The sequence below is a fragment of the Chelmon rostratus genome, chromosome 19 (genome assembly GCF_017976325.1).
Source record: "Chelmon rostratus isolate fCheRos1 chromosome 19, fCheRos1.pri, whole genome shotgun sequence".
NCBI lineage: Eukaryota > Metazoa > Chordata > Actinopteri > Chaetodontiformes > Chaetodontidae > Chelmon > Chelmon rostratus.
This window is the reverse complement of record NC_055676.1, coordinates 9,163,403-9,175,213: the sequence shown is the minus strand read 5'-3', so window position 1 is coordinate 9,175,213 and position 11,811 is coordinate 9,163,403. Positions and strand designations below refer to the sequence as shown.

Here is an 11,811-nt window from a genome sequence, read left to right as displayed (position 1 = left end):
AGTGAGACAAAGACTAAGAAGTGCAAACTACAAAATGACAAACACAGAATCATCCTCAACGCGTGACCATGGAGCACCGCAAAAGAAACGAGACCGAGGAAAAAAAAAGTTCAACTTGTAGTTTTATAACATTTGTAAAGAAAAATATCAACTAAACTAAGGCATGATGATTTTTTTTTTTTTACAAAAAATATAAATGTCAGTAAAACAACCAAGAAAAAAAAAAGCAACAAAAAGTGCTTCCTGTGAACTGTAATCGCATGATGACTGCTGGTGCATGCCCTTTGACCTTTTGAACTGTCATTATCTACAAACTGAAGGGGTACACGGTACGGGGCTGGCCCACGCTTGGGCCCCAGGCCATTTTAAGGACCTTACCCCCCCCCCCCCCCCCAACTGGAGTGGCAAGCAATTTGAGTCCAATAACACTACAGCCAAAAAAAAATCCCTCAATGGATGGTTGTGTATTCAGCTAAGCCTCCGCTGAGCCTACCAATGCTTCTTTCAGTGGACCCTTTCCCCTACTATTCTCAATGTGATATATGCACTCTATGCTACGTGAACATGTGTCAGTGTGTGTATGTGTGCGTGCGTGTGCGTGTACTCTTCTCTGCCGCATGTGTTTCTCGCTTCTGGCTTGGCCCTGAGCCCCGCCTCATGATTGGCTCGCCGCCCCTGTGATGTCATGGCGCGCTCAGTGCTGGAATGAGAAAGCCGCTGTGCTCCCCTGCTCGTGAGTGTTCCCGTCTGCGTGTGCTGGCGTCTTTTCCTTTGTGGATGAAGCTCGTTTCTTGTTATTCGTTCCTTTGAAAGCTGCCCGCCTTGGTTTTAAGCGTCGTCCGACCTCGGCAGGGAGCCGACGCTCTTTCAACCCCTCGTGTTTTCAGGGGAAATGTGTTTTTCAGACAACAGGGAATGTTTTCTTTGGAAAAGCGGTTGGTTGCTCGGTTGCATTGTGCAGCAGCTCTACAACACAAAGATAGACGTTTTCCTCCCCCGTGACCTTTTCTACCTTCTTCCATCATTTCTCCCAGTAGCGCACGTCACCTTGCCTCACAACCTTTATCAGTAGCCTCAGTCTATATGCAGTAAAATCACAGGCCTCTCCATGAGCATCTAGAGCTCCTCCATCTAACGCCAGAAACTTTGTGTGTGCTCCCTCTTTATCTGTTTGCAGCAGCTGTAGGGCCTCGCTGTCTAATTTTGGTTCGTCCGTTTGAAACAAAGTGAAAGAAGTGGAGAAGTCATGGAGGATCTGATTCATGTGAGGATGTAGTGGTTTGAGGGATTCCTAGTGAAATGGCAGCAAGCGTAAAAGATGCTACTACAGCTTGATCGGAGCTGTGCGGCAAGGGCAGACAGGTAGCACTGTGATTGTCTAATTAACACTGACCCCAGACCTCGTGAACTGTGAAGACACACATACATTCATATACACAGACAAAAGCACACACACACATGCATACGCACACACCTAATCAGAGACAGTACATCATTAAATAATCATCGCCTGGTCAGAGTGTTTTTGGAGTTTGCTACAGCAATAAAACTTAACAACAAGAGCACAGAAGATGGAAGCCAGGGTTCTGTATATCTACACAAAGCATCTGAAATGAAAGGCGGGACTGACTGAACTCCTCAGTGAAGACGGAAACTCCATCTGGACGAACAGCGGTCGAGTTCGACATTGGGCGGCTATGCTGCGTCTGACTGGTTCCATCGACCTTGATGGGAATGAGTCAGAGAGGACGCGCTGATGCGAGATCGGATGACTCAGCTGTAGCAGTGTGGGACTGCAGAGGCCTGAGAGGGATTATTTGTTTTTTTCAGCACCTAACGTAGCAAAATATAAACCAGGATATGTTAACTTAATACAGTGATACCTATTAAGGAGTCTGCTGCCGCCGCAAGGTGGAAACCACCAAACTCCATGTTCTTTTTCTGAGTAATTTAAGTTGTAGTTGTGTTTCACAATTTTCAAGAATACACTGACGTCACTGTAAAGCGCCTACTGTCCCTGTCATCTCTGAAAGATTTACTTTATGCAGAAACCTGACGGCAGCACTATGAAAGGTCATATCACGGTAGCACACATTTCCTGGAGATCAAAACACAATATTTAAGTACTGTAAATGCTACTGTAGCCTGAGTGAGTGAGACACAGAATGAATGAGCGAATGAATGATTGAACACCTTAGTTCCACATCACACGAATGCACATATTTCCCATGCCCAGTCCGTGCACATGAGAGCCCCGTCTGATGGCGGCACGTTTTTAATTACATATCACATGTTTTCCACTGTTACTCCACTCAGGTTTTCAGTTCTGCTCTGTCAGAATCAAAAATGTTTTTGTTTTTAAGTTCCGAGTCCTCCTCTCAAAAGACGAGCGAGTGCTTCAGAATAAGACTTTGGTGTTGGGGCCATTTTGGGAGGGATGGGGATGCACGGGGGTCCTCGGTGGGACGTATGAAGCAGGGTGGTAGTGTGTGTGTGTGTGTGTACGTGTGTTTGAGGATGTGTGTTTGTGGTGGGGAGCTCTTTCATTCAAGTAAGACCAAAAAGGACACAGAGTATTGAGTATGTGGTCAGTCACCACCCAGCTTTTTGCACCTCCCTGCTGCTCAGCTGTTTATTTGAAGTCATTTTCCTAGTTTCCCTTCACTGCATTTATCTGTGGGCTGCAAGCGAGTTGGGGGGTTTTGTTTGTTTGTTTGTCTTTGTTTTTACCTGCTCTGTAATCTTGCCAAAGCATCTTTTTTTTAAATTCTGAGTGACTTCAGTTGGTCGCAATCTGCAACCTCGCCACTAGATGCGGCTAAATACTACACACTTCACCTTTAAAGTCATAATCCTTAAGATTTTAATCACATCAAACCCCATTTTCGACACTCTTCACTGCATTTTCTCAGTAACAGCCGTCCATTGTATTTGCAAGGGGAGCTGCCTCTGTGCAGTAAATGCAGTCGTCTTCACGATGCATCTTATCAGCATAAAGTGTGTTTAGTTGCACTTTAAATAGATCCACAAGAGGTACTGTTAAAATTAGTGCAGAGAAAGCTTTGAAACTTAATTAGACTATCATGAAGGTGATGCAATGTACAGAAAATTAATTAGAAAATATCATTTTCTTTGGGGTGATAAATGTATTAGAGATGTATTAGAGGGTAGAGTTTCCGTCGGAGTGATGGGACTCGAAGCGGCAACCTGAAAAATGAAGCCATTCCAATTTGGAAATGTCAAAAACTGCAGTTTCTTGAATAACCACTTGAAGCTGGCCTCTAAAGCGAGTAAATCCCCATAGGCCCCCATATTAAAATGGCCAACTTTACAGCAGAAATAAATGTATTTACAGTTTGGGACAAAAATGGTTTGGGTCTCTATAGCAAATTTTACCTGTTCATGACAACTGTAGATGGGGTCATTAGCTAGCTGCTAGGACCGCCTCTCCGCCACCCACGCTCCACCTCTTTGCCCATTTTTTGATTAGCTGGGAGTTTGGTGGAGTCAGGCACTGACACTAAACTTCACAACGGCTCCTCAGTAACCTGTGGCAGACATCACTGAGAGAGTACATCCATGTTTTATATAGCCTCTGTTATCCCTTTGTTTAGCCTACAGTTATCTACACTTCACCACTGAGTGAAATTCTGTAGTTTTATTTTAATGGAAATTTTTAATTGATCCTGGGATTACCACTCTGGGGTGGATTTTTACAAACATAATTTGGATTTTCAGTCTGAATTGAACGAGTCAGTGAACCTCCACACTATGATGACTTCAACTCCACCATGTCTGTGTAGTGTGTGTGTGTGTGAGTGGGTGCGTGCGTGTGTGTGCGTGCGTGTTGGATCTGGGGGAAGAAGAGAGAAAGTTTTTACCGGGCTTGTGACTTGAGAGGACGTGTAATCTACGACGATGTATTTAAAAAAAAAAAGTATTGTAAAATTTTAACTGTTGCGAAGAATAGAGATCACCTATACTACTTTAGAATGGATACATGACAATGTAAACGCAATATCATATTACTCTATCCTAAGGAATGCAACTGCGCACATGCACAAAAAAAGATGTTTTTATGAAAATATATGTATAAATATATGACAAAATATATTTAATTAGAATGCTATGCACCCTCATAGAGTTGTTATGGATGTTCTTTAAGCATTATCTAGACTAGGCCAACACCCACATCATGGGGAATGTAGAGGCTTTGTAGCTATGACCACTTGTTTTCTTTTCTTTTGTATCGTCCTGGAGAGAGGATAAACAAACGTGAATATGTATACAAGCCTTTCGATCAGAATCATTCTGACATGAAGATATGTATAGATCATCTTACCCTGTACACCAGCTCAAACCATTTACAAGACTTAATAAACAAAGATGTGACAGAAATGTGGTGTGTGTTTTTGTAAGACGTGAAATTAGTGCAGCTTTTTTCTGCACTGAAGTTCCCACGTGGACGATTATCTGTTCAGTGTAAGTTCACTAATGCTTTATGTTGTAAGTATCTTGCTATTTTCCTGGGAACTGGAATTTATAGGTTTATAAGCAGTTGTTGATTTCCAGACGTTATTATTATTTTGCTTTATAAACTTTATCTTCCATATACGTTGATTTTATACTTGTACAAATTTGTTCAGACTAGCAGTTCACCTGTATTTTCCATAGTCTCTTCCAGGAAACTTAATATGAATTTACATTTTCTGTAAATATCATCAAGTCACATGAAGCCTGCAGAGTTAAGTTTTTACCCACCAGCTGAAACTGATAATTCTTTGATGCCTTCTGTTTTTGCTGATTTGTTTGTAACTATGCAGAAACTATATTAGAATATTTGTAATGAATAATAAGAAAAAGTTGATTGGTTTGCACATGTATGTTTTTTAATCACATGAAAAAAGTCTCATATTGTTGGCCATTTATCCTTAAAATGTGCCATAGTTCCAAACTAACCATACATGATTTATATATCTTCTGAGGCTGAGAGAGGATCAGGAAAAAAGCCAACTGTTGTGACGCCCCCTGTTTTCAGCCAATCACAGCGCTCCGCTCCACTTGTTTTGGAGGAAGTCCGTGTGTTGTTTTGGATGCGATCAGACCACGTGGAGACACGAGGTGACTTGTCGGTGGTCTGAAGCAGCTCTTGTATCGTCCCCCGCGCTGTCCGCCACACTTGGAGCGACTCTGCAGTTTGAAGCAGCACACGGCCAGCCGCAGAGCCGAGTGTTGGGAGAGATGTCAGCGGGAAGTCATGCCACCAGGAGCCGCGAGATCCCGGCCGTCCGCCGGGTCGCCATCCACGATGCCGCTCACATGCCCCAGGACTACTCCACGACTCCGGGAGGGACTCTGTTCAGCACTACGCCAGGAGGTACTGGGACACGTCAGGGGCAGGAAAGTTAGAAAGAAAAAGTGAAGCTTATCAGGAACTAAAAGGACAGTAATAAAAGGCTGGAAACACATATGAGACAAGAAACAGGTGTATAAAAGAGACGTGAAGGGGCATTTAAAGAAATATGAAGAGACCTACATGGAGAAATAATGTGCTGATCTGGAGACAGTGTAATGGAGAAAAGCTGTAATGACCCAAACAGCAACCTAACATTTCATTGATTTCAGTTAAAGCATCTTTTAATTAAATTTAATGTAATTAGGCATTAATGCATTAGACGTGGCAAACAGTTCATGGTATAGGAGAGTCTTTTGAGAGCCAGGCTGAAGGTCTTGTCCATAGTTCTGGCATGTTTTCTTGTTAATGTTTGACAGTGTTGGAGGGTTGTGGAGGCTAAAGACCTCCAGTTAACAGAGTTAAAGGAGACTTATGAGAGCAGTGCAAACCCTGCAGTGTGCAAGCTGCACAGCTCTATCACTGCACATGTGGCTGCATGCCTGAAGCATGCTGCTGCATTCATGTATGCTAAAGGGGAAGTCAGTGGACAGGCGTAATTCATATTTTTTTCCTTTTCCTATAATTTCGTGTGTGTGTGTCACCTTCCATCTTTGAAGGCTGAGATGATCTTAACACTCTGTTGATGACAGAATCAGAGACTCTGTGACTCTATGAATAAACATTCATTCAGTTATGAATAGCAGACTTAAGTATTCAGTGTCAGTAACACGTAGCTGTGGATTACTTACACAATCAAAGACTATATGGGCAAATATAGGCCTTTACTCATACCCTATTTATAGTGTTGTTATTACAGCAGGCTGTTGTTGAGCTGCAGCAGCGTGTTTACTGGATGTGAGATCCACTTGGTCACACTGGTTGTATTAAAGAGGCAAAAAAAGGAGCTAATCATTATCTTATATGTTATAAATGCAGTTTTTCTGTGGATGCACGGAAGCTGCTAAAAATTAGCAAGTAGTTTGACCTATTTATTCAGTATTTCACTCGAGCATCTATAAAGCTGAGGTCTTGGGAAATCTCCGGTCAGGTGATGAAAGTAAAGCAGAACATGTTTCCCACCTGTGGTTGTGGGAAAGGTGACGCAGAGTCCACATGTCCGTTAAAACTGATACCGTGTCCTGTTCCCAGATTACCAGATGGGACAGATTTACACAGATAAAACAGTATTAGGTCAGTGAAGGTGTGTCAGTGTCAGTGAGAAAAGTGGGTCATTGGTCATGGGCATGTGTGGACATGTGCACAGTAAAGACACACAGTCACACACAGAAGAACACTTGAACTGGTTTGTCTCACAATGAACTAAATCTGCAGAATACTGTGGAGGAATAATAATATACATACATCTCTCTCGCTCTGTATACGTATAAAGATACAGAAATTAAGTTATATTTTATTTTCTTGTCCTTGAGGTTAGCGTCTGAATTTTGACTTTTTTATTTTAGTTGATCCTTTTTGAACTAGTAACAACTGTTTAATATTGAGATTATGAGATGAAGTTTTTGTTTTACTTTACCCTTTTTAAGTCTTTAATGTCAGTGTTAGCTACTGAATTTTATTTTATTTTATACATGTCAGCTCTTTATCTTTAAGAGTTAAATGTCAACATTAGCAGATTTGTTTTTATCTCATTTTCCTTTTTTTTTAGTTGAAATTGTTTTATTTAAAAGGACATTTTGGTATTTCTCAACCTGGATCCTATTTCCTCATGTTTTTGTGTCTGAGGGACAAACGGGGACCAAACTTTTTGAAACAGGTCCACTATTGAGCTCAAAGGATCCTTTGAGGCACTTGGACACCATCAGTGTGCTTGTTTTGGTTTGGTCGAAATAAACCCTGAAATGACCGAGTTACATGTTAAAATATTCTGATTGTTCTACCTGCTGCCTCTCTGATGTCCGACCTCCCTCTCACTTATCTCCCAATATTTGCTCATCTAACTCTGTGAATTAAGGGTTTACTTTGACCAAGTTTGAATGAAGTATGTAAAATTACTGTTTCTGTTAAAGGAGTCTGGCTTTGAGAAGAGCGAGACGGCAGCTGTTTCTGGTTAAGCAAAGGGTCTGTCTCTGCAGGGATCCTTTCCATGATGTTGCCAGACATCCTGTAGCTGCCGACTGCAGCCCCTCCCCTTTAACGCCACTAATTCTGCTTTACTTTGCCGCTGTCGCCTCCAGGAACCAGAATCATCTATGACAGGAAGTTCCTCCTGCAATGTCGGACGTCTCCTCTGACTCGTACGCCTCCCAAACTGCCCGACATCCCGGGAGTCACCAGGCCGCTCAAACCCGACTCCCCCAGCAACACAGACCAGCCTGAACAGACAGCCGGCAACAACACGGAGCACAGCCTGCACACAGAGGAGAGCGCAGGTAAACGAGTCTTTGTGGCGAAGGAGGAAGATGAGCTGCAGCCCTTATGTGTGTCTGTCACCATCTGTTTCTCTCTGCTCAACGACAATGTCTTTTCCTTTTCTAGAAGACGCTCAGTTTGAAATGGACATCTGAGGAGACTCGGCCACGAGGATGAGAGTGATTCCCGACATTGTCGTTGCTTTTTTGTTTACCGGCATTAAAAAGTGATCGGTTGAAATGAGAAGCCCAGTCTTACAATGCTGTGTAATCAAATAGTTCTGAAAACGTGACAGTATTTTTTTGTAATGCTTTATATGTGTTCAAATGTTGTACTCTCTTATAGAACAACGCTAACTGATGCATACAATTGTTTCTTTACCTTGATGGACACTTTGTATGATGTGTAGCATATTTGACATGTAAGTCAAAGTCTTGAAAATTAAACCGTTAATATTTTACGTAATGACTCACTTAATGACCTTAAACACCTCTTTACTACCACTGTCCTTTTTTTGCCTGATGTGGCATTATCATTGCGCGAAATTAGCGTCTTCATTTAAACTCTTGTATAAACACTGTAATAAAAACCATCAACCACTTTGTTCAAGATAAGTGATGATTTATTATATTTGTGTAAATAGCAAACATACAAGTGGGTCAATGTGACCCAAACATCTCAAAGATAAAGCGCTAACACCATTCTCACATTTGCATTCATCATTCCAATGGCATTAAAAAATGTAGTCTTCATGCAGCCTCCTGTAGTGCTTCAGTCAGTGACCGTATTGTGCTTTTGTCTTCATCTTGACTGGGTCAAACCATGACCAAGGCACAATTTAGGTCACTTGATCTTCTAAAAAAAAGTACCAACAATGTATAACTCTTAATTTTTTTAAATGCATAATTTACAGAGTTGTGTCCAGGGTATACAGTAGTTTCCCCTCTGTCATGACCTGCATTGCAGCAGCAGCCTCTGTCTCAGTGTCACATATCTGTGAAGTGCCTGTGGACATCCATCCACTTTATGCCTCTGAGTAGCTCAGCTCTGGCCCAGTGGCTCCAGTCTATTAGGCCTTTAACGGAAAGGTCTGCGTCTGTTTCGCTCAGTGGCAGCCGCACTCCTCCACCACCATGCTCTCGTGATGCCTCATGACCATCTTCCCGTTCTCGTAGTACAACATGGAGAGCGGCGCCAGGCGCGTTGGCACACAGGACAGACATGGCACCTTGTCTGGGTGGTGAAGTTTCAGCAGGCTCTGGAGGAAGAAAGGGAAAAGGACGCTTGATTAGAACATATCTCTGCAGGGTATTAGTAGTTGTATCCTGCTACAGCAAATACTGAGTGCAATAAGAGTGAAGGAGTTTGTCTTGGTAACAAAATTCAGGCTTACCTGCATGTATGCATGGTTTGTTGGGGTGAAGGTCTCATCAACTGGTGTGGGACAGCTTCCTTCACAGCGATAGGCGTTGTACCGTTTGGGATAGACGATCCACTCGCTCCAGCCGAGCTTCTCAAAGTCCACCCACATGTCCACCTTCCTGCAGAGAGGACCCTTCTTCTCCTCCGCCGCGGGCTTGCTGACAGGAGCAGCTCCAGCCACTGTCTGCTGCTGGGTCTGGTGGTGCCTCTTGGACCGGCGGCTCCTTGTCCTGGAACCAGAGCCAGCTGCCACTCGCTCCCTGTCCAGGCTGACGTACTTGGAGTGCTCCGCCGTGCGGATGAGGGTTGGCGTTCGCTGGCCGCTCGGGTTCTGCCTTGAGAAGACCACCATCATGACCCGGTCAGCTGTAGGGTGTTGGACTCCCTCCTGCTCCTGCTCTTCCTCCTCCGTTGCCTCGGCCTCGGCCTCGTCCTCCTCCGTCCTCTGCACTGAGCCTTCCCACCGCAGCCAGCGACGGAGCATCTCTGTCGTGTTGAACACCTTCCAGGAGGAGGGGGAGACCATGGAGCTGGGATGAGCTCTCAGGCGGCCCAGGAAAAGCCTGTTCTCTGGGCAGTGCATGCCGGAGCACCGGTCCCTGTGGGAGAGAAAGATGTCCACTGAGGCTCTGGAAGACTCTGTGAAGGCAGGCAGGCGGATGCGAAATTCAGCCAGTTGGACGCTGTCGCTTGCAGACATGGAGGACATGTCAAAGGTGACGGACCACCTCTTGCCAATCTGCTGGCAGCCTAAATGAGATCAGAGTAAAGACAACTGGTTAGCATTCTTCATGACTTGTACAAAAGAAGACACTGACAGAAAAGACCAATTTCTCATGTGTGTGAGCGGGTGATGACATTACAGCTTCAATCCCAAAAAATAGCTGCATGAATCTCCAAATGCATTAATCAAGCAAAGTTTGATTAGACAAATGATTAAATTAGGATGAGTGAAATTGATCAACTTATGCACATTTTGTGGGTGTGTATCAAAGGAAAAATGAGGCACATGTTGCTAAAATAATGACACATGCTGTGGCGACTCTATAATGTTGCATGATGTCATTTCCATCGTATAATCCCTAATAAAACATACACCCCACGTGCATTGCATGTCATTATAGGAAAACCCTGTGCACAGCCATAATGCCAAACTCCATAAAAAAAATGCATTTTTTTTATCTGCTGTTGAATACTCACTTTTAGCGACGAGGCTGATGACAGAGTCGGAGTCGTGCAGAGCGGGGTTGTCCTCCGTCCAGATGCGGCCGACGCTGGCCATCGGGGTCTTGGCCCGGTCCTCGGTCAGCATGGTCCGGTAGAGCTGCATCATGTAGAGGTTCAGCCTGCTGGTCTGCTGCCGCTGCACGATGCGTCTGGGGCCGCCGCTCATCCCACGCAGCAGCGCGTCAGGGCGCAGGCCAGGAAAGGGCTGCGCGGCGAGACCCAGAACCAAATCCACCACGAGTAGAAGCGCAAAAGAGAAATCCACCGCGAGTCCCTTCATAATTCCCAGGTGTGCTGTTGTCTCTTCCGCAGGTAGATTCCAAGTGGTCCAGATGAGATGCTGGGACTCGGTTTTATAATCACACGCCCCTCTCCTGACGTCCTTTGAAGAGATCTGTCAAGATGGTTCAAGGACGCGTGTGATCCACGGGAGCCCAAACACTTAAATGTGACAAGGTCGCTGTGTATCGAAACCAATCGGCCTTTGTAGTGGCCGAGGTGTGAAAAGCGTAGCAGTCCGCTTCTCTGATTGTTGTTGTGTTGTATATCAGAGATCCCTTTGATAAGAATCCCTGACAATAATATTAGTTAAGGAGATTACGAGCTACACAACTGATTAATGGGAAAGCAACACAGGACTTAATCAGAAAAGTCACTTTCTGTAACGCAGGTCGTGACCTGTTAGGAGCCTGCTGGGACAGAAAGTGGAAAAATAATGTACTGGGGCCAAGTTAAGGTCAATAGTTGATCAATAATTTGTCAAAAATAAATAAATAAATAAAGCAAACCGGATTGATGTTTTCGGTGCTGCATTTTAATTACTGGTTGATATATATTTAAGTTTTCATGCGCCAAAAGCGCATGTATTAAATACGTTTAAGGCTGATTAGACATGAATAAATATAATTTCCTTAAATATTCAGCAAAGATGTTGTTGGGCTATTTGTTTTTAAAAAAATAGTTGATCTAGTTTCCCACTGAATATACAACAACAATAATAATGAACCAAACAAGAGACCATTTGAACATTATCTATAAATAAAATTATCAATAATAGAAAATATTAACATCAAACATTACTTTGCCACATAAACAAATAAGCGAAATGTCAGGATATGTAAAGAACTAGACATTTCTGTCTTCTTCTTTTCGGTAAACTTTTTAAAAAGGAAAACTCACTCTTGTTCTTATACAATCAAATATAAGAGTCATAATATCGTCCATGGCTCTTTACTGATCTAAAAAACAATATTTAGGTGATTTGTGATCAGTTTTTCATGCAACACCACCCGAGTCTAAACTCTGACATGCTAATTGACAGCAGCAGCAACAATAAAGGGACATTGTTGACGTTAATGATCCCATTCATAAGTCAAACTGTCCTCAAAAGACAGAAG

General features: G+C 43.3%; 2 protein-coding genes across 2 annotated transcripts; one reads left to right on the top strand and one right to left on the bottom strand.

The window, feature by feature from the left end:
• The first annotated feature begins 5,161 nt into the window (after positions 1 to 5,161).
• LOC121623233 (eukaryotic translation initiation factor 4E-binding protein 1-like) lies at positions 5,162 to 8,329 on the top strand. Its single transcript, XM_041960444.1, has 3 exons — positions 5,162 to 5,377; positions 7,591 to 7,785; positions 7,892 to 8,329. The coding sequence occupies exons 1-3, from the start codon at positions 5,242 to 5,244 to the stop codon at positions 7,918 to 7,920; spliced, it is 360 nt and encodes a 119-aa protein (XP_041816378.1). The 5' UTR covers positions 5,162 to 5,241; the 3' UTR covers positions 7,921 to 8,329.
• A 541-nt stretch (positions 8,330 to 8,870) lies between these two features.
• LOC121623262 (nodal homolog 2-A-like) lies at positions 8,871 to 10,694 on the bottom strand. Its single transcript, XM_041960495.1, has 3 exons — positions 10,388 to 10,694; positions 9,159 to 9,937; positions 8,871 to 9,023 (listed from the first exon to the last, which is right to left on the bottom strand). The coding sequence occupies exons 1-3, from the start codon at positions 10,692 to 10,694 to the stop codon at positions 8,871 to 8,873; spliced, it is 1,239 nt and encodes a 412-aa protein (XP_041816429.1).
• Positions 10,695 to 11,811: the final 1,117 nt, after the last annotated feature.